The following is a 26,718-nucleotide window of genomic DNA, read 5'->3' as shown; positions in this document are numbered from 1 at the left end:
AGGCAAACTGTTAAGAGATTCTTAACAATAGGGAACGAACTGAGGGTTGCTGGAGGGGAGGTTGGTGGGGGGATAGGCTAGACAGGTGGTGGGCATTAAGGAGGGCACTTGTGATGAGCACTGGGCGTTGTATGCAACTGATGAATCACTGAATTCTACCCCGGAAACTAATACTACACTATATGTTAACTAAGTAGAATTTAAGTAAAATCTTGAAAGAAAAAAAATCCTTTCTTTTTAAGACATTGGTGTTGACATTGCCTTTGAATTTGTGGATGTGCCTTAATGAGCAAATTTAAAGCTCACACATAAGATCAATTTCTTGTTTTAATTCTGATAATGCAGGCTTTAGAAGTAAAATTGAATGTACAGATTATTCATTCAACAAATATCTCTGTGTCTCCCATGCACCGGGCACAATTCTAAGTACTTGCGATATGTTAGCAAAGAGTAAGATACCTGACTTGGTCGAGCTTATATTTTAGCTCAAGTAAAAAGATTATATTAGAATCTTAATAGTAATGCCTTACAGTATGTATAGTGCTTTTTTGGCCTTCAGAACTCTCTTAAATATGAAATTTCATTTTGCCCTCAAAATGACACTTAGTGGTTCTGTAGAACATCCATGTGGTATCATCTCTAGCTACATGAAGTTGAGTATCACCATTTTTTGATTAGTGTAAATAATACACGTTATAAATCATCACATTCTTTACACTCGGTAATCTGTGAAGTGGTAAATCTAACACACTGCTTCTCAGGAGATAAATATAGAAGTAAATTTAGCTTATTATAAGAAAGAAGGAAAAGTAAATTTTTTTCATATCTATGGATTTGATTTGGTCACATTTTGTTTAGAGTTTTTAAATCTATGTTTATTAGCACATTTTGCTTATAATTTTTTTTCTTACTCTGCTAATTAACCAAGGTTATGCTTATGTCATAAAGCAAATTGAAGGACCTATTCCTGTCTTTCTCTGTTTATCTTTGAGTGTGTGCTTGAAATTGTCAATGAGGCTGTCTAAGCCTAGAATTTTCTTTGTGGGAATTTTTGGATTACTCATTTTTTAGTTTTAAAATACTGTTTTTTTCAGTTTTAAAAGTAGATTTAAGGTTTAGATTTTCTCTTTTCCTAAGTCATTTTGGCATGTTATATTTTTCTAGGAAATGGTATCTTTCATATTACTGTCAAATAAATTGGCTTAAAATTTATAATATCCTTTTAACTTTCATATTGTAAAATAAAAATGAACTTACAGAAAAGTGCATAGTCCAGATATTCAGCTTTACAAATAAGTATAATACAGACACCCATCTGTTCACAACTGGGTTAAGAAATAGAGGGAGCTGATCAAAGTTTCAGCCCCCCTACTTCCTTAATTGCAACTCCCATCTCCCCAACACAGTTGAAAGTAACCAATGTTTTGTCTTTGTGGCGATCATTTCCTTGTCTTTATAGTTTTATCACCCCTGCATGCGTTCCTAAAGAGCATAATTTAGTTTTACCTGATTTTGAACTTTACAGGAATAGAATCATATTCTAAATGTTTTGGGTCTTGCTTCTTTGAGTCAGCAGTGTGAAATTTATCCATGCTCTTTGCCAGTAGTGAAAATCATTTTTTGATTGGTTTATAATGTTCCAGTATGTGAAGGTATCATAATTTATCTGATTTGCTGTTTAACAGTCATTTACATTGTTTCTTGGTTTCCAAAAAAAGGGGAACATTTTCTTATGTAATAACTCAGTATCTTGGTCATCATGAGAAAATTAATGATTAATTCCAAATAAGATCTAATTCTCAGTCCATATTCAGATTAACCCAGTTGTCACCATAATTTCTTTTATAGCTCCTTGTTTTAACCAGAGTCCATCAAAATTAATGATTTGTATTTGGTTTTTGTTTCCCTTTATTCACCTTTTTCCTGTAACAACCCATACACCTTTTTTCTTATTTTCACATTAACTTTTTTTTAATAATAATTTTTTATTATGTTAGGTTAGTCACCATACAGTACATCCCTAGTTTTTGACGACATTAACTTCTTAAGTGTTCAGGCCAGTTGCTTATAGAATGTCCTGCATTCTAGATGTGTCTCATTTCCTCATAGTGGCTTTTAGTTCGTTCCTCTACACTTGTCATGACTGGAACCTTGAAGCTGGTTCTTGTTGAGCCAGTCCAGTCAGATGATTAGGACACTCTCGCATGAGCATCTGACAGGGGCAGCGGGGCACACCGCACCTCACAGCCTGCAGTCAGGGTGGCACTTGCAGGGCTCCTAGGGCCAGATGGTGGAGCCCACGAGAGGTACTCTCACCTTTTGCCTGGGCAGTGAAGTAGAATCTCGGCCTTCAGCCTCTGTCATCCCACTTCTCATCAGTTGGGAGAGTACCAGCCGTGTGTGTGTGTGTGTGTGTGTGTGTGTGTGTGTGTGTGTGGCCCAGGGTTGGGGTGGAAGGTTTGTGATTGTAGCTGTGTGACATAACAGACCAGTGGCTTCTAGCTCTGGTCTTCCAGCCCTTATCAGGATTAATTGCCCTGAACACTCAGCTGTAGCTGGTATCCTTTGAGTTCTGTAGGTGACTTTTTTCTAAGATGCCAGTTTGCAAGGGGATCAGTCTGACAACCTGCATCTCCTGGGATCGAGTACCCCCTTGGGCTCCCTGCTCAGCAGAGAGTCTGCTTCTCCCTCTCCTCTCTGCTCCTGCTCTTTCTCACTATCGCTGTCATTCTCTGTGTGTCTCTCTCTGAATGAAATAAATAAAATCTTAAAAAAAAAAAAAAGGTTTGTCTAGATGCTGATTAAACATTTTTATCATGTGATGTTGTGTACTTGCTGTGGCACCAGGTAGCAATACTGTTAAGTTGTTCTTGTATTAGTGGTACTAATTAGTGGTCACTTGTGATTATAGCCATATCTTTATTATAGAGAGATCTTTTTTGCTTTGAGATTAGTGAATAGTGTCTTATGCATGAAGAAATATTTTTCTCTTATAATGGGTTAATGAGAAATGGAAATAAAAGTAATTTAAACAATATAGGCATTATAGAATATATAAAAGATTAGTTGTCAGTCTTTTTAAAGTTTGACTTAGCACCTATTTCTTGTATTAGAAATATTGGCCTTTCCTTACTGACCTGTTAGAGCTCAGCAACCCAGAATTCCCACTCAACAGTTGTCAGGTGCAGAGCAGAAACAAGTACATACCTGCTAGTTACTTAGTGCTGTCTTTCAACGAAGTGTCTAATTGGACAGGTAGTCTGGAAAGATAATCTATTCCCAGGCATTTGTCTTCTGATTAAGATGGAATAACAGATCAGATTCCCTCTCCCACGTCGGGGAGAAAATGGACGAAAAGATGAAAGCATAAGACAATATGAGTTCGAGACCTAGAACATCAGGCAACAGAGGACATTGGTCCCTGAAAGATGGGAAGCAAATAAAACTCTACAAATGTCTCAGCTTTTATTACTTTGAGAGAGTTTCCAGGTCGCAGCTTGAGGCTGGGGAGACAGAACCTGGCAGATTGCCTAAGTTGAGTTATGAAGTGAAGGGGAGTGAAATCTGGGGAGACCAAAGCAGCTGGAGTCAGGACAGACAGCCAGATATAACAGAGTGGCACAAAGAAGGAACTCCAGAGAGCTGGAGAGGGTCTCTCTTGAGTATTAAATATGGAAGATACAAAAAAAAGATCCAAATCAAACGTAGAAGAAAAGAATAATAAACTTGAGGAACATAGCAAGAGAAATTATCCCGAATGAAACAGAGAAGAAAAAGATTGAAAAACACAGGATCAGTGAGCTGTGGGATAAGTTCAAGTGGCCTCTTAGTGCAGGTGTTTTATTGAGTCCCAGTCCTGATCCTTGGGAAGAGCTGACCTGGCCGGATGTGGGTCAGAACAACATTTGTGTTAAATTTTTGATCTGAAAATAGTTCCATAAACAAAAATGGTATTTTTTATGATCATTATATGTCAATTTTGAAATGTAGCTTAGAAGCAGTATTACAAAGTTTTAGTTTTGGTTTCTGGCCCTTCCTAAATTTGGCCCTTAAGATTTCTTAAATGAAATCATTGTGTATACCATGTTCACAAAATAACATATATCATGTGTGTAGATACAAAAAAATGATATTGGATAGAAAACATAATAAAATGAAAATCTGTATAAATTACCATTCAGCATGAGACATGGCACATTACCAGGGTGGACGCAGCCCTCTGCTTCCCCCTCTTCTTTAATATTCCCCCCCTTCTCCACCAGAGATGGTGTGTCCATTAGCTCTTATTTGCTTTTTTACCACAAATGTATTTACTGTGTTTCGAATGTTTTTGACTGAATAGAAACAGTATTATACTACATATATACATACTGGCTATCTATTTTAATGCATGTGACTAAAGTCCTGTCAGTGCTGTAGCTAGACTACTATATGAGTGTACCACAGTTGATGCTTCCTTTCTCTTGCTGGACATTCAGGTTGCTTCCATTGTTTTGATTTATACACAATACTAGAACGAACATTGTGCATGCCTTTTGATAACAGACAAGGATATAGAGGGAACATTTTACTGGATAACAAATATGCAAATTTATGAGACTGCAAATAATTTACAAAATGGTTTTGGTTTAGTTTGTGCTCTTACCAGCAGAACATAACAGTTCCATAGTAATGCTTTCTATGTTTGTATTTTATCTTTCTTCATTAAAAGCTTATTTGTTTTTCGCAGTGGTTCTGTACAGGTTTATACAATAGATAACACCACTGGAGCTATGCTACTGTCTCATAAACTAGAGCTAACAGCAAAACAGTATCCTGGTGAGTCCTTTTTTATTTCTTCTTCTTTTTAATTTTTAACGTGCAGGTAATGGTATGTGTAGTGATTGTGGATTTTAAATGATGCAGGCTGTAGGTCAAATACAGTTAAAACATGCCACTGTATTTTGTATGCCCCAGGGATTTCCTAGTACCTAAAAAGGCCCCTAAGGATCCTCCTTATATTGTTTGACTTAGTCCTCTGTGTCCTCACTTGGTTTTAGCCTTTATAGACTTTCTCTAGACTCTGCTGTAGTCTCTTATCTGATTTCATTGCCTTTGTGATTTTATGCCTTCCGATTCAATTTATTCGTTCAGCAAAGACTTACCAAATACCTAATGTAGGCCAGACACTGCTCTACCTGGTGGATACACAGCAGTAAACAAAACAGTCTCTTTCTGAACCCCTTCGTGAATCTTTTTTTTTTTTTTAAAGATTTTTATTTATTTATTTGACAGAGGTAGAGACAGCCAGTGAGAGAGGGAACACAAGCAGGGGGAGTGGGAGAGGAAGAAGCAGGCTCATAGCGGAGGAGCCTGATGTGGGGCTCGATCCCAGAACGCCGGGATCACGCCCTGAGCCGAAGGCAGACGCTTAACCGCTGTGCCACCCAGGCGCCCCCCCTTCGTGAATCTTGAGTGGACCCTCATAGGATTAAGTCTAAGGTCTTTGCCATTGGAAATGCTTTTGATCAAAACTAACCGAAAACCCAAGTTATTGTGGCTTAAATAGGATTTATTATCTCTACTAGCAAGAAATCCAAAGGTGAGTTGCTGGTAGCCTTCATTTGGTCTTTCCTTCATGGTCTCGGATAGCTTCTGAGCTGCAAGCATTGCTTCTGCATTTGAGTCAAGAAGAAAGGAGGAAACGGGGCATATTTGGTTTTTTGATCAGGAAAGCAAAAGGTTTCTCAGAAGCATTCCCACCTCCTACCTGCTCCAGCCATCTTCCACTTATATCTGATTGGCCATAATTATGTCTCATTAGCTACCTTGGGATTTTCCTAGCCTTTACGGGAGAAGTTGGCAAGGGAGAACAAGGATGGAAATATATGTGGCATTAACCGACCAACAGTGTCTACCACATAGGTGGCATGTAAGGTCTTCTGCTGAATATTTCTGCCATTATTTCTTGGTTCACTCAGCCCTTAGTGTCTCCATAATTTTACCACAGTACCTCTATGTTAAAAGAAATACCACACTTTCAATGCTATCCCGATCAAAATACCAATGACATTTTTCAAAGAACTGGAACAAATAGTCCTTAAATTTGTATGGAACAAGAAAAGGCCCCGAATCGCCAAGGAACTGTTGAAAAGGAAAAACAAAGCTAGGGGCATCACAATGCTGGATTTCGAGCTGTACTGTAGTAAAGCTTTGTAAAGCTGTGATCACAAAGACAGCATGGTACTGGCACAAAAACAGACACATAGACCAGTGGAACAGAATAGAGAACCCAGAAATGGACCCTTGGCTCTTTGGGCAACTAATCTTTGATAAAGCAGGAAAAAACATCAGCCAAAGCAACCTTTTTCATGACACATCTCCAAAGGCAAGAGAAACAAAAGATAAAATAAACTTGTGGGACTTCCTCAAGATAAAAAGCTTCTGCACAGCCAAGGAAACCGTCAAAAAAACTAAGAGGCAGCCCACGGAATGGGAGAAGATATTTGCAAATGATACTACAGGTAAAAGACTGGTATCCAAGATGTACAAAGAACTTCTCAAACTCAATACGCAAGAAACAAATCATAAAATGGGCAGAAGATATGAACAGACACTTTTCCAATGATGACATACAAATGGCTAACAGACACATGAAAAAATGTTCAAAATCATTAGCCATCAGGGAAATTCAAATCAAAACCACACTAAGATACCACCTTACGCCAGTTAGAATGGCAAAAATGGACAAGGCAGGAAACAACAATTGCTGGAGAGGATGCAGAGAAAGGGGATCCCTCCTACATTGTTGGTGGGAATGCAAGTTGGTACAGCCACTTTGGAAAACAGTGTGGAGGTCTCTTAAAAAGTTAAAAATTGAGCTACCCTATGACCCAGCCATTGCACTACTGGGTATTTACCCCGAAGATACAGACGTAGTGAAGAGAAGGGCCATATGCACCCCAATGTTCATAGCAGCATTGTCCACAATAGCTAAATCGTGGAAGGAACTGAGATGCCCTTCAACAGATGACTGGATTAAGAAGTTGTGGTCCATATATACAATGGAATATTATTCAGCTATCAGAAAGAACGAGTTCTCAACATTTGCTACAACATGGACGGCACTGGAGGAGATAATGCTAAGTGAAATAAGCAGAGAAAGACAATTATATGATTTCTCCCATCTATGGAACATAAGAACTAGGATGATCGGTAGGAGAAGAAAGGGATAAAGAAGGGGGGGTAATCAGAAGGGGGAATGAAACATGAGAGACTATGGACTCTGAGAAACAAACCGAGGGCTACAGAGGGGAGGGGGGTGGGGGAATGGGATAGACCGGTGATGGGTAGTAAGGAGGGCACATATTGCATGGTGCACTGGGTGTTATACACAACTAATGAATCGTCGAACTTTACATCAAAAACCAGGGATGTACTGTGTGGTGACTAACATAATATAATAAAAAAACATTAAAAAAAAAAGAAATACCAAAAGTTCTGTTTATTAAGTAGTTAGATCTACTACATCCTAGTAGCATTTTCAAAAAGTAATATACATAAATGGAAAGAAAGAAAATTTTTTTTATTCTTAAACACTATTTTTTGCTCATAGGATGTCTGTGCCTATTGGACACTGTACAGTTTTCTCAAACCTCGGAATCAGATTGGGTACAGCCCCCCACATTTCCTGTTCCACATTGATTTTTACATGACACTTTTTCTGCAGCAACTCCTAAAAAGCCATCTTCACAAAGATGTAACATCTATCAAAATAAATATAGCCGCGGGGCGCCTGGGTGGCTCAGCTGGTTAAGTGTCTGCCTTCAGCTCGGGTCATGATCTCAGGGTCCTGGGATCGAGCCCTGCTCGTGCTCTCTCTCTCTCGCTATCTCTGTCACTATCTCTGTCTCTCTTAAAGAAAGAAAAGAAAGAAAGAAAGAAAGAAAGAAAGAAAGAAAGAAAGAAAGAAAGAAAGAAAGAAAGAAAGAAAAAGAAAGCTGCAACCTAATGTCGCAACTGTGAACTACCTGGAACAAATAATTTACCTTGTGTCCAACAGATCCGATATATCACTGTATTTCTCTGGAAGATTGTCTCATGGAACCCCCGGATACCCTGCACATAGCAGTCTGACACTTTACCAAACTGCTTGCACATTCTGGAGAGTCAGCCCTGTCTCACGTTGTTCTCTTTACCTGAAATGTCCCATATTTCTGTAGGGAGGGTCTATATATATATTGGTCTTTCAAGATACAGCTTAAATGAAATCTCAGTTTATGAACTAGACAGAATACCATTCCCTCCTGTGCCTCGTTATATTTTGCATATAACATCTTTCTTATCTTTGATAATGCTTTATTGAACTTATCTGCTTACAGGTCTTATTTTCTGCTGGCTTCAAGGTAGGAGTGTAGGCTGTATCTCTTTACACCAGGCTAGTTCAGTTTAGTGAGAGGCTCATAGTTAACAAATGTGATGAATGAATCAATTTGTTTTTAAGCCAATGACCTTTGCAGGATTGCATTTGAGAGGCAGTAGAATCTCATTACTACACGTCTCATGAATTTGATATTGTACTGTTCTGTATGTGCATTAGTAATTGGGACCCTTTTCAAACTGTTCTATTCCTCTCCCAAATTTAGATATTCTCCCATATTAAGAATAATTGCTGTATAACTATACAAACTTCTCTCATGTTTGGGTCAGGAAAAAAATGTCAGAAAAATTGAGGGCACCCATCTAATCTAATCCAATAATAAAATTCTCCGCCTCAAGGAGGAAGCGAAGGTATCTCATGTCAAAATCTCAGGAAACATTAACTATGTGACTGTTGATGTTGACGTAGTGTTACCCACGTGTACGCTGGGATTCTTCCCCATCATGTCTTTTAACACCTCACACCTTCCACTTGAGACAGGTTTCTGTCCTTCAGAATCTTCTTTAGTGAAGTTTTTCGTGATGATAAACTTGTTTTGGGGGAAGGGGTGGGGTCTGAAAATGTATGTATTTTGTCCTTGTAATTTAATTATGGTTCAACTTTTTATACAATTTTGGGTAGACAGTTACTATATGTACATTGAAGTTGTTAAGTATGATCCAGTTTCACTGTTGCTGTTGGGAACTCTGGTCAAATTGTATTTCCTTTTCAGGAGATTGGGTTTTTTTCTCTTTAGCTGCTTTTAAGATTTTTTCTTTGTCTTTGGGGGTGATTTCACTGTGATTTGGAAGGTGAAAAATTTTCTAATTTCTTTTTCCTTTTTTTTTTTTTTTTTTTTTTTAATCTTGTTTGAGATTCAGGTGTGCTGGATCTGAGGATCCATATTGTCCAACTGTTCCGGAAAATACTGAACCATTATCTCTCTAAATATTGCCTCTTATTTAATCTCTTTCTGAAAATCTAATCAGACTTAGGTTGTACTTTTTACAGGTTTCTTAACCTGCCTTTTAACATTTTTCATTTTTCTGTTTCTCTGGACTGTATTCTAGAAAATTTTTCCCTGTCTTCTGGTATACTAATTCTCTCTTCATTTATGTTTAATATTCTACTTAATCTATCCACTTTAATTACTGTATTTTTTATTTCCAGAGGGTTTACTTAGCTCTTTTCTAATCTGTATGCATCCTGCTCCTAGTTTCAATATTCTTTTATTTCTTAGGTATTAAAAAATGGTTTTTATATTCTTTGTTAGTCTTACTATATGAAACCTTTCTTTCTGAGTTCGGGTTCTCAGGAATTTGTTTATATATTTTAGGATTTTTTTTTTTTTTTTTTTTTTTTTTTTTTTACTGAGAGCTGCTTAATTAATTTCCTTCAAACTTATTTGTTTGAATGCTTTGTGACCTAAATTGAATTTGAGTTCTTCCAAAGAGGATTTGTATGTGTTTATGGCAAGTTACATGGGAGTACTACATCAGTCTGGAACCCTTTGTGTTATATTCTCTATGTGCAATTTTCTTTGAATCGTACAAATTATACAAATTACAAATTAGAGTGAGGACTGACTTGTGGTTGCAGATTCTCAGGGGAGATTCTTTATTTTCCATTCACAGACAAAACATGAAAGTGTCCTTTGCTATTTCTTTACCTTCCACGTGGTAGAGTTTATTTTTCATTGAAAAATTAAAAATTCATATTTTTCATTATTTTTCACCTAGGTACTAACCAATCTCACTTTAGGTTTTCTGTTTTCTTTTGGCTTCTGGAGCTCTTTCTTGTAAGTTCAGCTCTATAACAAAACATCTTCGAGTTACTTTTTAATATTTTTCTCAATATGCAGGTTATATCAAAATCTATATCTATCGTAGGTTGTTACCACCTAGATAAATTTCCTGTAATCCTGACACGTGACGATTAGGTTTACCACCATTAATATTTTATTATAGATCTCTGCAACTAGATTTTAATATGTGCATAATGCTTGGAAAGTGGGTATGCATATTATGTGCATACGTATATATATTTCACATGGGGTAATAGGTACAGTGTGTTTATAACCTCTCCTTCGCAGTTAACGTTAACATCTTTTTATAATAGCGAATACCTGTATTTTTTTTTTCTTGCACATGGAATTGCTTTCATTTTGTAAACTTCAGTTTGATTTTATATTTCTTGGTTTTTTTTTCATTTTTGTTGTTATTTTTTTAAATTTTATTTGAGAGAGAGTGCACGCAAGCACGAGTGGGGGGAGAGGCAGATGGAGAGGGAAAGCAGACTCCCTGCTGAGCAGGAAGCCCAATGCTGGGCTCATGACCTGAGCCACCCAGGTGCCCCCTTGTTTGTTTTTAAATTTCTCCACTGGACTGGTGTAAAGTATAGTGATGAGATATGATGTTTCTTATGTATAGTCCCATTTATTTTTCATCTGCATGACTAACATGGTTATTCATATGGTGGGGATTGCTAAAGTGAGGATTCAGACATAGGCAGAAGGGAGTCCTCTCTGTTACCCAAGTCTTTCTTCTCTAGACTAAAATCTATATACCTCCCTTGTGTACCAAATCTTTATTTTATAGCAGAAATGTATTAATACTGCAAGTGAAAAGAATTTTAAAGGAAGTGATATGATAGCCAATTTTGAATTGCTGACAGGAAATAGTAGCATGTTTCATTTAACTCTGCAGTAGGGAAACTTGGGTTTTGCCACACAGTGAAATGATGGGATTGAAAGAACAATTATTAAAGGATGATATGAGCACCTGGAGTACTCAAGCTGGAGTGTACCTACGTAATCCTAATAGAAGATTAAACTTCAATTTATTTTAACTTGGTTCCCTCAAATATTGCCAGTGGAGCATGAAGATAGTTGTACGACATTATTTTACATTTTAAAACACCTTCTTTGCAGACTCCTTTGACATTTAGCGTTGAATCATTCAAGGGGAACATTATCCCCATTTTACAGAAACTGAATTGACCAAAGACTTTTAAAACGACACAATTAGAGTTATTAGGGCTGATGGTGGCCCCAAATGGCTCTCATTTCTTTTAAATCTCTTGGCAGCTGAGTTTGTTCTGCTTCAGTCAAGGCTAATGGCCTTGCTCATTTTATGTGACCTTAAATGAGTAGGATTCATCTCATTATTTGAAGCAGACATGTCTTACTATTGATTTCAACTTAAAAAAATATAGACTGTAAAAATACTAAGTGTTTCTGAAGGAATCATTTATTTTTAACTTTTCTCACAATTTCTTAACAGATATTTGGAACAAAACAGGAGCTGTTAAATTGGTCAAATGGTCTCCTGACAACAGTGTTGTAATAGTGACCTGGGAAAATGGAGGCCTTTCTTTATGGAGTGTGTTTGGAGCCCAGCTGATTTGTACACTTGGAGGAGATTTTGCGTGAGTGAATAAAGACAAGTTTTAGATAAAATAACTCCATTATCTCCCCAAAAATACACATACACAGAAATTTTGTGGCATATAGCTACCCTTCTACCTTATTTGATGCTTAATCCCAAAACAATTTTAAGGTTCAGAATTAATTTGTTCGGAATATCCATCCTTTTAAAACTCATTGTTCATTCGGTAAAATGCGTTTGTTTGTTGAATCCCTGTTGTGGCTATGGGAGCATGTTCAATTCAAGGCTAAATCAGATACGGTTTTGCCTTCAAGTAGCTTATGATCTAATAAGAGCAATAAGCCGTGTACATAAGTAACTAGTAGGAAATGGAAAATTACATTATCTTGTTGGGTTGATCTCTCTCCCACTCCTTATGCTGCTCTTGAACCTCGGTCCTGACAAAACGAATACCCCTGCCCAAAGTGCATGACCCTGTCAAGAAGTTACTCAGGACCTGAAAGACTGTGCGTCAAGCTGATACACCTGGTCGATCAACCAGCGGTCTCATGTATCATGCATTGTTATGTATTTCTGTTTTAAAGGAGGAGAATCAATTTGAGTTTTTAAAAAACTAAAGCCAAATATTATATGTAATAGAAGACTTTTTTAAATCGAGTTTCTCTTTTTCAGTTATAGGTCTGATGGTACCAAAAAAGATCCCCTTAAGATCAGCTCTATGGTAAGTACTTTCTATAAAATATTGGTATAAAGTGGGGTGCCTGGGTGGCTGAGTCGGTTAAGTGTCCAACCCTTGATCTCAGCTCATGTCTCGATCTCAGGGTCTTTGAGTTCAAGACCAGCCTTGGGCTCCACGCTGGGCGTGGATCCTACTTTAAAAAAAAAATATGTGTGTGTGTGTGTGTATATGCTATAAATTCAATGGTGTGGGAAACTTTGATTTTTCTTCTGCCTTTTTTTCCTCTTGGCCTGATAAAATTACGAAACTATTTTAATCTCAGCAGACTCTTCTTACACAGTTCTTGCTTTGATAAAATCATGCTGCCCAGTTTTCAGTTACTTGCTTTTGGTGTTGCTTGTGTATAGTCTAGCAAGCCTCTGTCATCTTTGTGAACATTGTGTCTATTCAGATCAGGCCTTTGTTGTTCGAAAGCATACTTCATTTCCTTACGTGACTCAGTAGCATCCTACTAGTTACTTAGGTACACTTCCTTTAACATAAAGTGAACTGCTCATTGGGTGTTTTTCCTGGAGGACTTGGACATTATTTGAGCATATTTTAAAAACTTCCTGTAGATATCTGTCAAGAGAATTAAAGTCACTGTTGTAACAATATTTTTATTTATGACGTATTTTTAAGAGTTTCTATAGAAAATAGTGAGGTGTAACCCCTGTCTTTACATAAAAACATTTTCTTACTGTAGCCCCTCTGTGCACCATCTTTGTGAAATCAGTGGCTGTGAGGCTTACTCATTACCTTTCGTCCTTGCACCACAGAGGAAGGCATTTGCTGATCTTGGGTTTCTTGAGAATTGAAACCACCATGGTTGCCCTGAGTAGTGGTTCCCAGTCTTTCACCACCAAGGACCCCATTTACTGTCTCTCTCCACCTCCATATTTTAAGTTTTTGAACAAATGATTTCTATAACTGCCCCTCAGTGCTTCTGAATGGCATGTAATAACCAGTGTTATTAGCCTCACTAAGTTGCTATTTTAATCACAAACTAAGAATCTCGGCATTTTAGTTAATTGTTCAACTTTTATTGTGGAGAGCAAAACTTCTATGAAGCCTTTGAAATTTAGCAACAATTTATTTTCCCTCTACTCTTTTCTTGACCTTGTAGATTGAGACCTTTAAAACAAAAACAAAAAACTAAAAAACTGTCATGGAATGTAGTTACAGAATATTAAAATTGGCCCTGGAGAGTTTATTTGAACCTTCTCATTTTATAAAGGAAGAAACGTATACCCTGAGAAAACCAAATAACTTAGCCAAGGTGCTCCAGCAGAGTGACTGCGAGGCTGGAGTGAAAACCTTGTCTCGCAGCTTCCATTGGAGGGCTCTCTGTTCTGTACAAGACTGCATCTCTTTTGGGTGCTTCTTTGTCAAGTTTCAGCTAGGTCACGTGGGTCTTCCTCTGCAAGGAATTTCTTTGTATTTGAGAGGCAGTTAAATTAAATTAATGGAGAAGTTCTAGAGAGCAGTTGGCATTCCTTGGGATTTGGGGTTAAGATTGGTATATAGTGCGTTGACTCCTCACGTGGAGAGCAGTGATGATGGTTTCCACTGGAGAGGGTGTGCTAGGATTCTTGTCTGGTCAGCTTCTCATAGTTTTTCCGACCTTTAGAAGTCATGCTAAAGAATTTATTAATATGGTTGTTGGTTGTTTCAGGATTTGAATATTTGAAGCTAGGAGAGGATAACCTTATTGCCCTGATTTTTCTTCCCCTTCTCTCCAAGAGCTGGGGTGCAGAAGGCTATCACCTATGGGTAGTCAGTGGATTTGGTGCTCACAACACTGGAATTGAGTCTGACTCCAAGAGTATAGTTAAACAGCCTGGCATTCTGCTGTTTCAGTTTATCAAGAGTGTACTCACTGTAAACCCTTGTATGGTAAGTTTTTTAAAATTACAACTGTTTATTTTTAGTGACCTTCATAGTAGACTATCAGATTCTTCTCCTAAAATTGGTGGATTATCTTCTTTTGTATATTTTTTTGTGATTCTTGTGTTTCTTTTTAATAATTTACACAAAAATTTTAACTTCTCAGTAGCTTTTCTTTTTTTTTTAAATAGGATCACAAGCAATTTGAGGGAAAGCAGTGTTTACAGATTTACTTGAATAACTTAATTTAGTCTCTATTTAAATAGAATTTCCCAAAGTGTGCCACAAGGCAATACTTAGAAGAATCAGTAGCATATACACAGGGTAAGGAAAAGTTCTGTTGTCACGTAAATGAAATAAAGAAGTTAAGGCTCTAGAGATTTCTTTATTATAGGACTCCAGTGTCTTTAATATGCTAACTGTGCATCATAAACCTCCAGGAGCTGGTATATGAAAAACAGTGTTTCCAAGCTTATTTAACTATGAATTTTTAAGGAATGCTTTGAAGAAAATATGCCTAGAAGTCTGCTTTGGGAAACACTGCCCCCAAACTGTAATATAAACTCCTCATGTTTTATCAATCTTAAACAATGTTATTAATATTATATATTGTTAATATATAATAATAGTATGTTACATGTTAGAAGTGCATACCTTAAGATCTGCCACCAGCGGGTTTTTAAATATTTGGTACAACCAGTTTGTAATTAAAATTTACAATTACAATACATTGAGAAAGAATATGACAGTAGCCTGGATCTGAGACTTGATGACTGTAGTTAAAGAATAAGGATACCCAGAAAAACAGGAGTAGAGTAATTCTTCCTCCTCTCCCCCATCCCAAATTATAATTTAAAGGCAAATTTTATGAGTTTTATGTCAGGACAACATTTGGACTACCATAGAAAGGTGATGGGCTGAGGTGCCGTTCTGTCTGATGAAATAGGGAGTAATATGCCCACATTTGAGAATCCTGTCCTTCTAAATGAAAACCAGGGCATCATCACTAAGAAGAGACATTGTCTTATCTGTCTAAATATCCTCAGAACCTGGCACAGTCCTTGGCACTAACCAAGCATTTACCCAAGTGCATATGGAATTGTTCTGAGCCAGGGCCACAGACTGGGGCTACTGCTCCTCCTCCCCATGGTTTAAAAGATCCTTGGCATCTGGTGTCCCATTCCTTCCTCCCCTTCTTCTTGCCATGTGGGCACATGGTGAACACACACGCACAAACTGACCAGGTATGTTTTCTTGCTACTGTTCATGAGGTATTTTATGTGGACCTCATTTGTAAACTGTAGATAATGAGTACTGTCCAGTTTTCAGATGGAAAATCTCTCATAGCGTTGCCTTTTTGGAGTAATCATGAGGATACAGCTGTAGTTGTTGTAAACTGGGCCACATTTTGGCATCTATGATAAAACAGACTTTAACAAAAATTTTGTTTGCCCTGGGAAGTAATCATTAAACTGTTGCCTGTTCCCTCTAAATATAACAGTGCATGAGATCATTATGCAGGCTTGTCATCCGTGAGTAAAATCAACATTGAGATACATGGTGCATTTCCTATGATAACACTAAATCAGGGCATTGCTTGTTTTCTGTTACCTGCTACTGAGTTGTTTCAGTTTGCTTTCCTCCTTTGCCCTCTGCTTCCTTTCTCACTCATCTAGAGTAACCAGGAGCAGGTGCTGCTTCAGGGGGAGGATCGATTGTACTTGAACTGTGGAGAGGCCTCGCAAACCCAGAGTGCCCGGAGTTCCTCAGCACGCTCTGAGCATAAGGCTGGCGGGGGCAAGAGCCCCTTTGCAGACAGTGGTTTGGAGTCTCAGGGTTTAAGCATTTTGCTTGGACATCGGCATTGGCATGTGGTACAGGTAAGTCCTCAGTCACTGTTGACCATTGACTTTGTCCTTGGGAAGATAGCACCTGGAGCAGAGTTTTGCATATTTCTTCTGTTGCTTTAGAAAACTGAGGAACTTTTTAACCTTTTTGACTGTCACCTCTCTTTTCTGCTTTCCTGTCTTCTTCTTCCTTTCTTGCCACTGATGTAGCATGGATCCCCACCTGCTTTAAGCCCACTAGTCTCAAAACTGCAAGTTTATGCTTTGCCCTCTGAATGAGCACAAATTTATAGTACTTCGTCCGTCCATCCCCCCACCCCCGCCTTTTTTGGTATAAATTTAGCTCTGCGGATTTGCATAGGCAAAAGTGTAGTGATTTCATGGAAAGTGACAGTGTCGATTAGGACCCTGGGCAGCTGACCTTGTAGTCCTAATGGGTACATGTTGAGGTTAACTTCCTGACTTTAAATCCAAATTGCAGACTTGCAGTCACACTCTAGATCCTCATTATTAATAATTTTATTATTACATAAATCTTGTTCCCAAGTCACTTACTCATTCTGGTATAACTTTTAAATTAGCAATTTCTTTTAATAATTCCGATAAATTGGCATTTGACTTGGAAATCAATTCTGAATTTTGATACCAAATAAAATTAATTTGGGTCAATCAATAAATTGAAGTTTCTTGGAAGAAACTTCGTTCACAACTGTAGAAGTCCTGAGTGTCTTCCTTTCCCCGCTGATACCAAAGTGTCTTAGGTCCATCAGAGCCTGCTCTTGCATTGGTTTCTTTTCGTTGGGTTCTGTTTCCACAATTCTTGACCTCCCCCCTTCTCCATTCTGTGCCGTTCCTTTATTAGCTCATTCAGTTCCCATGTTATTTTCAGTTGACTTTGAGTGGAGATGATGAGAGACACGAATGGTCAGTATATGAAACGTTGAAGGAGGAGTGTTTCCTGCACTGACATGTGGTGTACACGCAAAGAAAATGTATCTAACTGACATTAATAAATTCATAAAATCAAACAGTGTGCATACCATTTGATAAGTAGTAACAGTTATGAAATTAAACTGCATCGGCTGCCTCCTTGACTAAAATTTTCCACTGCTCCCTTCTCTCCTATAGCCATTCCTCTGCTATTTTCATTTCCCCATACTTTGAACTATTCATTCTACACTGACCTAGCATCAATGCCAGTTCTGCCTAGCCAGGTCTGTGTTGCCAGAGAGCCAAGTAGAGCAGAGGATCAAAGAAGGTAGGTCTGGAACTCAAAAATCCATCAGGCAATAACAAAAATCTAATTTCCTTCCAGCTCAAAAATTCCGTGATTCTGTGATTCTTAGCCATCTCTGAAATATCCCATATTAGTAGTGTATCACACAAATTTTACCACTTTAGACAAAGTAGGTATGAGCAGGATTCTTTTGTGATTTTGTTCTTTAGATATCGAAACTATTCAGAAAGATGAACTTGTCTGACTCTAGCTTTACCTAGTTTTTTTTTTTTACTTTCCTTAAAGCTAATAAAAATCATGTCAGAGCTCTGTTCCCAAAACAATTAAGTTATAATAGACTCATAGAATTTTTGGAGCTGGAAGGACCGTAGAGATCATGTAGTCCAACTGGATTTGTTACATTGAGGAAACTGAGACTCAGAGGAGTTAGGTGACTTGCCCGGGGTCACATAGCAGAGCAGTGTCGTGCCTAAGTAGTGTCAGACTTATCCTTGCTGTACGTAAAGTAACAGTCTAACCTGTCGTAAGACTTCTAGGTATTAAATGTTAAATCGTGTAATGTACTATTGACCTTGAGCTAAGACCTAGAATGTGCCTATTGAAATAGGCAGCGTTTTATTACAGTTTGCCCTGTGCTTTGTTTGCTGGCACTCCAGTCAAATGCGTCAGTGCAGCATCATGGCAGTGTTTCGGTTTGGTGGTTTACAGTGTCCATATAATGCTGATGCTTTACTTTCGGGGCTTTTTACCATTAGTAATGATTCCCTGAAGAAACACGGGTGGCTGTTTAATTTCTCCTTCAACATATGCTCTTGTCTGGGATAAATGCCCACATCCTCCATCAAAGTGACTTTGTTTACGCAATTCATATTTTGTATTCTTACACGGCTTAGAATTCATCAAATGAGCTCCAACTAATTCTGCTTCTCTGTTCCTCATGTAGACAGCGGGATTTTTCGTTTATTTGTTTAGACCTTCTACCTTACACTTACTAGTTTCCTGATCAGAAGATTCTGTGTTAAATGTGTTTTTTTCCTTTAACTTAATACACATACATACTTAGCAGCAGCAGGGTTGGTAGCTGCTGGTAGAAATGGTGCTTTTCGCGTGTGTGCGTGTGTGTGTTTTTAAATTTAGTTTTCCTAGCTACATATTTTAAAAATTTTGAGAGTAGTTTGTTGACAAATGGAGCATAAATAATGTGAAATTAAAACAACACCCTCATGGTTTTAGGGTGTATTACTTCTTGGACTGCCATTTATTTTAATACTCAGTACTTTGTATGATAATAAACATTTATTTCTGAAAGGTGCATGTTCTGAAATGTTGGTTTTGTAGTTAACCTGGCTAACTCTTTGGAAAAAATAAGCTTCACAAAACATGCTAGGGATGTCAACAGAGAGATTTTAAAAGCTCTTTCATTTATAAATGATTTGCAGTCCTTCCGAGTCTCAGGTGTATCAGGTGTGGTGTTTGGCATGGATCAGGTGTGCTAGGAGGATGGCTCTCACAGTCTTAACCAGTGACAGACAAAAGCAGCCTAGGTAGGAGACAGGGTCTTAGCAAAATGACTTTAAAGAGGGGAAAAAAGGTAGATTGAGGGTGTTTTGGGAAACTGAGGAATCATTCCTAAGATGTTAAGAATAGAGATTCTGTACCTTAGCACTCAGGCTCCTGGTGGCGTGGTGTGGCGTGACTTTTGTGCCCTGAGTTTGCAGTCCTGATCTGACTTCTTCATGATTCATTAGCTTCTGCTTGCCTTTCTTCTGCCATTTCCTGTTCTCAGTGTTAGGGGTAGAGCTCAAAGCTCAGGTGACACGTAGATCAATAAATGACCTACTAGGGAAAATGAAAGTTCTTTTTCACTTTTCATTTCATAGCATCTTCAGACACACAACTGCATCAGAAGTAAAGCTTCATTTTAAACTTGAGCTTTGAAAACATTTGTAGTTTGTGTCACCTGTTACATTTTTAGAGGTTAAAAGAATAATTTTTCTTTTCTATAGATTCATTAGAGTGTGGACTGTATGATAAAATTTAACCTTGGTGCCCATGGTTAGAAACCCTTCAAGTTGGAATCCATGTTGGCAGTGAGACCCCAGCTCACACTTTACACGCCCACATGTTTCATACATAGGAAACACCAGGGTTCAGGAGAAGTGGGAGTTCTTCTCAGTGTTCTGGTGGCTGGCTCAGTTATACTCCAGGGACATCCTTCTTCAGAAGTGACTATTTCGATTTTCTTCATCCAAACACAGAATCCACTTAACAGGCTCGCACAAAACTACTTTGAATTCTTCTGTCACCATCTGATCGTTACCTCAGATTACCATGCTCCTGAAGTGATGTCACCCATCACAGGGGAACTTTGTTAAATGCTCTGCGTGGTTCAGCGTATCTGTTAAGATATGAGTGAAGCCTTTTTCAAGCATATGTCATGACGTTGTTACCTTTAATTCTGCAAGGCGGGCTTCCACAAACCGGCACTGGGGTTGAGAACTTCTAACAACAGAACCAAAAGCTGTTTATTTATTTAGATTTTAGGTTGACTAGATAATAAGTGAAATCTAACAGATAGTTTTACGAGTAGGTTTTATGAAGGTTAATACAGATGTTTTCAGCATATTAGTTTTACTTGATTTTTGTTTTGTCTTCACATTATACAAAGAATCTTATTGGATTTGATTGCATTGTACTGGCTTTTTAATTTGGCTTTCTTTTTTAAAAATACATAATACCTGGAGTACAGTGAAAATGAATTTGAATAAATTGAGGTTCTTTTATTCCAGGAACAGAAGCGTCTTTCCCTTGTTCTGTCTGTCATTCTGTTAAGTTTCACACCACACTCACCACGTGCTCATGAAAACTGCTTAATCAGTAGGCTAGTGGAGAGGTCAGTCTTGGTAAAGCTAGAATTTTCTTCATCGACATTGATATCTTATGGAAGAGTCTTCTAGGCTTAAAATTGTTGTTAGAGTGACACAAAGACACCATGTACAGAGATGTAAGAAGACTTGGGAGGAAGGTATATTTCCTACTTACATTGCGGATTAAGAGTTAATACCTGTAACGCAAAGTTCTTACCGATGAGTAGGTTGAATACCCCAGTAAAAAACAGTAGCTTAGACACACACACACATGTATATGGATGTTTAGAGAGAGAATAAAGACTAACCAGTGGTTATCCCTGGAGCAAGGATAGAATTTCATTTTGTACTTTGTACATTTTTATATTGCTTAAATTGTATACACAGTATTTTGCTATTTTAATCAGAAGACATAAAAGTAATAATACCTCCATTAAAAAGCACAAGCAAAACTCTTGCTGAGGCTTTCAGACTCTTCATTTCTATAACTCTTGCTTGCCCTCACGGCTGGTTCTCTAAAACTCTTTTGTCAGTCTGTACTTACTGCATGTTCAATATTTAAAATAAAAACAGTGTAGAGAAAAAGCAGCGTAGGAAAGCCTGATGTCTGGCCACTCATAGTGAAATGGTGAAGACAGGAGATGTGAAATAATGGGCTAGTATTTCCACGGTAAATTCCAAATACTCTGCTAGTAATCCCCACTATTCGGGAACACTTTAAACGTTGTACAGGAAAATGAATCTCAGATTGTGACATTAATGCTTTAAGTGCCTTAAGTTTAAATACGTTTTGGAAGTCTTACCAAACTGATGTATTATTTTCTGTAGATTTCCAACACCTATCTAGAGAGCAATTGGCCTATACGGGTGAGTTATTTGTTACTTTGTTGGTGTTACTTTTTATTGGATAGTGTTTGCTGTAAAGAGGCATTCTGGGAATTGAGCCTTTTTCAGTGGGTGTGTTGATATTAGTAAAATTTTAAAACTTGATCCCTTGTACATTGTTAGCATATTAACATCTATAATTTGGTGTGATGTAACTTGTGTAAATACTCAGATTTTTTAATTTAGCCATTTACATTTAATTCACTTAGCAAACATTTATTAGTAGTCTATTTGCCTGATGCAACAATGCTAAGCTCTTTATACTTAATATTAAGTATATAGGTTTGCAAGGAAGGGTTCTTAATTTTTTTTTTTAAATTAGTTTTCAGCTATTGATAAGCTTGGACAGAATATTGCTGTGGTTGGCAAGTTTGGTTTTGCACATTACTCTTTACTCACCAAAAAATGGAAACTTTTTGGAAACATTACCCAGGTTAGTCTTTTTGAAATTAAAAACTGATTTCTTAGAGTATAAGAGAACTACCATATGAAATAACTCTAAGCCACTATTTAGTTATTAAAAAATATTACCAAATATTAAAAATGATGTTGGATTACATCTGAGGGTCAGTTCTGATGAAGTACTTGGTATTTGATAAAGGATTTTGTATTGAGATTGTTGGTTTGTTTTTAACTTGAGGATTTACTGTTCCATTCCATGTTGAGTTTATCAGATGTGGTCAGAACAAATTTCCACTGAATTTGAGATCATTTCCTGCTTGTTTGTGTGTGATGTTAAGATGTGGGTAGCACAGAAACATGTGCAGTTGGATTTTGCAAGAATCAAATAGGAAAAGACAAGGACTAACGTGTAGCAGCAGCAGCAGCAGCCTGCTGTGCACTTCAAGGGCCTCACTGACCTTCATAACCCAGAGAGGGCACTGTTGTTACCATTTTGTAGAAGAGAAACTAAGATTCAGAGTCAAGCAGCTGATAAGTGGTAAAGCCGGATTTTAAACCAAAGTCTGTTGAATAAGGGAATAATGATGCTACGTGGTATCCAGTTATTTACAGAAATGTTTGTTTTTCCAAGATAGGCTATGAATCATTAATAAAGGCCCAGGGTAACACTGAATTGGGGGGATAGAGAGTAGAGCAGAAATAATTTGAGCTGTCATTATTTGCTTAGGAATATTTTGTAAGTGTGCTATTGTAATTTCTGGCAGCATATAAATAAAGGTAAATATGTTTTTTTTAATTATCTTTTAAGGAGCAAAATATGATTGTGACTGGTGGCTTAGCCTGGTGGAATGATTTTATTGTCCTGGCATGTTATAACATAAGTGACCGTCAAGAGGAGGTAAGGCTTTTTTTGTTTCAGAGATAACAGATTTTTATATTTTAAGTTAATATATATTAAGCACTATCTGGTTTAATATAAATATAATTTTTGGAAATTGAACAAAACATTTTATTTTTTGATCAAGAATTTGGCATTTGGCTTTTTTACCCAAATGAGACTTTCATATCAGGTTACTACTTTTAAGGAAGTTTTTTTTAAAGGGATAATCAGAACTTCTGAGATAACTTTTTCTAAGGAATTTAGCTGTTAGACATTCCCTGTGAAGTTTGTAAATAACAAAAGTTGTTCAAAACAGAGAAGTTTCTAAGGATGGCTGCCCTTAGAGATTTATTAATTTATTGATTTGTATGTTTATGTTTTTAGAAAGTGTTGGTCTACTTTTATCAGGTCTGGATATGCAGGTCTTTAGAAGGAGCACCTCATTATAGTACATTCCCAACTTTAATCGCTTCATCTTTTGGTTATTTGAACCCACCTGTGAAATTATAAACATTATCCATTTATTGGTAATGCTCAGATTAGTCTTAAAACTTCTCTTACTTGAAAAGAAGTCGGTAGATAAAAAACAGCATGTCTAAAGTATTTAGTCGTCTTGTTTTTACAGTTTTCTTTATTTCTTTGTTCTTCAGCTCAGAGTCTACTTGCGAACATCAAACCTGGACAACGCCTTTGCTCACATCACCAAAGCACAAGCAGAAACATTACTGCTTAGTGTCTTCCGGGACGTGGTGATAGTATTTAGAGCAGACTGTTCGATCTGCCTATACAGTATTGAAAGAAAGTCTGATGGGTAAGCGTGGAGCGTGCAACAAGTCACTTTTTGCTTCTGTGTATCGTGCTTCCTCTGTTGTTTTTATTTTCTTAAAAGTTATTCTAATTTTATGTTTAGTTTCCTTTGTTTTAGAAGTTAAAAAAGTAAATGTTATATTTAGTGATGTTCATGTAGTTATTTTTTAGCCACCTAGATAAATAACTTGCACTAACTTCTTAATCTGCTCTTTCGGATTTCTTTGGGGGAAAAAAAAAACTGGTTTGGGGTGGGATAGCTTAGGTACTAGTTTTTTTCACAGCCTGGAAAACAAGTGGTAACTATCGTAATGTTCTGGACACTTGGGGAAATTTGAACGTGTTCCACTGGCCTAAGGCCTTGGGAAGCGTGTCCTTAGCAGACTCACTTGGTTCCCACTGAGGGAGATGGCTGTGGTCTGCGGCAGGAAGGGCTGGCAGCCCCTGGTGCTGTTGTGTGTTGCCTGCATTCTTCTGGGCATCTGGTCGGCTTGCAGCATTTAGACCACACCTCCTGAGCTTTATTTTGCTCTTGTGATACGTGTTTGTTTCTTTTTTAAAATAGCCATGAAGTGTGTATTTGCTGAAATAGCTTAGTGATTATAGGAATACTGTAAAGATAGAAATTAAGAAATTTTACTAGCCTCTCAAAGAACCCATATCCTTTCTCAACCAACTAAACTGTTCCTATTTTTTCCTTCCTAGTTTCCTTTCCTAGTTGTCCTAGTTTTTTTTCTTCCCTTCTACATTGTATTCCCTTTCTTTCTTCCTTATTTCCATACCTATTCTTCGGATATATCAACCTTACCAGTCTACTGCTTGAAGGATACTTGAGGGGGAGGGAATGATAGGTAGAAGCCATTTGGATCCCCCAAAAGCATGAAATCTAATTCTATTCGTAGTGGAAAAGAAAGGAAAACAAAAAACTTGTTAGCATTGATGTTGAGGTGTGTGGGTATCTTTCTCTCTCTCTTTTTTTTTTTTTTTCAGTCCGAATACTACTGCTGGTATTCAGGTTCTTCAAGAAGTGTCCATGTCACGCTACATTCCTCACCCTTTCCTGGTAGTATCTGTCACTCTGACTTCAGTGAGCACAGAGAATGGAATCACCTTGAAAATGCCACAGCAGGTACCGTTCTGTCATCAGAGCTCTTTAGAGCTTCATCTCAGTTTTTAGCATTTTAAGTTGGTACCAGGAACTGTTTATTTGTTCAGCAAATTAATATCAAGTGTCTAAATATGCTTTGCATGAAGATGCTGGGTTACAGTGGCAAACTAAACAAACTTGGTTTCTTCTCAGACAATAAAGAAATAATCACATGCATAATTATAATCATGATGTGTGTACCAGAAAGTCGTATAGGTCACTGTAAGAGTTTAGAACGAAAACCTGAAATAGTCTAAACAGTCAGAGATTTCTGTACCATTTAAATTATAGCCTGAAGACAGGTGGTTACCTAAGTAAAGAGTGGGAATCTCAGATCAGTGGGAACAGTAGTGTAGAGGCCCGTCAGTAAGAGAGAAAAATGACACATTCAGGGAACTGGAAGAACTTCAGAGTGACTGGACTTTGTCTTAAAGTCTAAAGTGTTTTAAGCCGGGTATTACTAGATGTAAGCTTTGTTATGTCTAGTCTAACTGTAAGGGGGGGGGAATGAACCAGAGTAGGACAAAACTGAATGTAGGGAGGGTAACTGGGAGGCCACTGTAATGATCTGAATGAAGGCTGTCAGTGACCTAAACCTGGCAGTGAAAAAGAAGGAAAGAAGTGGAATATTGAATATAAAATATAGAGAACTCCATGATTAGTCAACTATAAGGAAAGAAAATAATGCTGTAGTTTCTGGTTAAACCCATGAAGTTGTGTAACTTCCAATTCCAAGGCTCCTTCTGTTACATGGATGGTTTCCAAATTTCGTGTTGGTGTGGAACCCATTTTCAAAAGATAACTATGTAGATTTATAACTCTGTAGATTTATTTGTCATCTCTGTCTTCCCAGTCTGTCTTTTACTTCCTATTAAGGCACTTCCATTCATCTACTTCAAAATCTAGATCTCATTTCCTCTGCAAACTATATTTCATGGTAGCCGGAGAGTCATAGATGATAAGGGAAAGTTCTGTTTTACACAAGAATTGTAGCTAAAAGATGTGGAAGGTAAGAATTACAGAATCACCATTTTGCTGCCCCTAAGGAAATAACTGATTCGGATAGTGATCATGATTGGATGAAGCCATCAGATGAAAGGTTGGTGGGGAATTTTACAATGAGGGGATCAGGTGGCTATATCTAAGCCTTATTAATCAACATTAGCATTACTACAAGTAGCAGAACCAGGTGTGGCATGCTTCCTGGGGTGATGCATCCTAAAGTTCACATGAGGAATTACTGCCCAAAACACTGAACCTGAATTAAATCAAGCTTCTAGATCAATTTTCATTCATAGGAAATACAGGGGTAGAGTTTTAGTTTAACACCACGAGGAAGCAGAATGTAGAACATTCTGTAGGACAGCAACAAGTCAATAATGTGGCGGGGGGAGGGGAAAGTAAGGGGGGAGACCCTTCTAAATAATTCTTTAGAGCCATCACAACCAAATGCAGTGCTTAAGTTCATTTGTATCCTGATTCAAACTGGCTATAAAAAGACACTATTAAAGCAATTAGAGATACTCAGTATGCACTGAGAGGTGACAGTAAGGAATAATTGTAGATTTTATTAGATGTGGTACTGGCACTGTGATTTATAAGCAAATATCCATGTACTTTAGAGTTGCACAGTATAGGAGTAAAACGGCATGATATTTTCCTTTAAAATATTTTGGTGTAGTGGTGCCTGGCTTGCTCAGTTGGTGGGGCAGGTGACTCTTGATCTCAGGGTTGTGAGTTCAAGCCCCATGGTGGGTGTAGAGATTACTTAAAAAATAAAATCTTTAAAAAAATAATAAAATACTTTAGCAAAATAAATGGAAAAAAAGGATAGATGGGCAGATGTGGCAAAATCTTGAGTAATTGTGAATTTGGTTGATGGGAATATGGGGGTTCATTGTACAATTCTCTGTACTCTGAAGCTTTCTTTCTCATGTTTGAAGTTTTCATATTAGGGAAAATAAAGGGACTCCTTGTATATCCCAGATAACAGTGGGCAGTCAGTGGCACCAGTAGTACTGGGTACCCCATTTTAAGAGGGCCTTTCCAACAGACACATGAAAAATGCTCAACATCACTCATCATCAGGGAAGTGCAAATCAAAACTACAGTGAGATATGACCTCACACCTGTCAGAATGGCTAAAATAGAAAACGCAAACAAGTGTTGGCAAAGATGTGGAGAAAAAGGAACCCTCTTGCAATGTTGGTGGGAATGGAAACTGGTGCAGCCACTGTGGAAAATAGGATGGAGGTTA

General features: G+C 37.6%; 1 protein-coding gene across 4 annotated transcripts in view; it reads left to right on the top strand.

Annotated features, from left to right (window-relative positions):
- Positions 1 to 26,718, top strand: part of RIC1 (RIC1 partner of RAB6A GEF complex) — a 134,462-nt gene that overhangs the window by 90,780 nt on the left and 16,964 nt on the right. For all 4 annotated transcript variants that reach the window (XM_045772357.2, XM_045772356.2, XM_045772355.2 and 1 more), the window contains 10 exons: positions 4,730 to 4,818; positions 11,680 to 11,824; positions 12,457 to 12,505; positions 14,246 to 14,398; positions 16,066 to 16,269; positions 21,169 to 21,207; positions 21,548 to 21,658; positions 22,436 to 22,525; positions 23,158 to 23,318; positions 24,305 to 24,443. In XM_045772357.2, the coding sequence (XP_045628313.2) occupies positions 4,730 to 4,818; positions 11,680 to 11,824; positions 12,457 to 12,505; positions 14,246 to 14,398; positions 16,066 to 16,269; positions 21,169 to 21,207; positions 21,548 to 21,658; positions 22,436 to 22,525; positions 23,158 to 23,318; positions 24,305 to 24,443 (1,180 nt within the window). The remainder of the gene's footprint in view (positions 1 to 4,729; positions 4,819 to 11,679; positions 11,825 to 12,456; positions 12,506 to 14,245; positions 14,399 to 16,065; positions 16,270 to 21,168; positions 21,208 to 21,547; positions 21,659 to 22,435; positions 22,526 to 23,157; positions 23,319 to 24,304; positions 24,444 to 26,718) is intronic.

Source organism: Ursus americanus, chromosome 34 (genome assembly GCF_024610735.1).
Source record: "Ursus americanus isolate L20-20 chromosome 34, mUrsAme1.1.p, whole genome shotgun sequence".
Lineage (NCBI taxonomy): Eukaryota > Metazoa > Chordata > Mammalia > Carnivora > Ursidae > Ursus > Ursus americanus.
The sequence above is the reverse complement of the archived record's forward strand: the minus strand, read 5'-3'. Positions and strand labels throughout refer to the sequence as shown.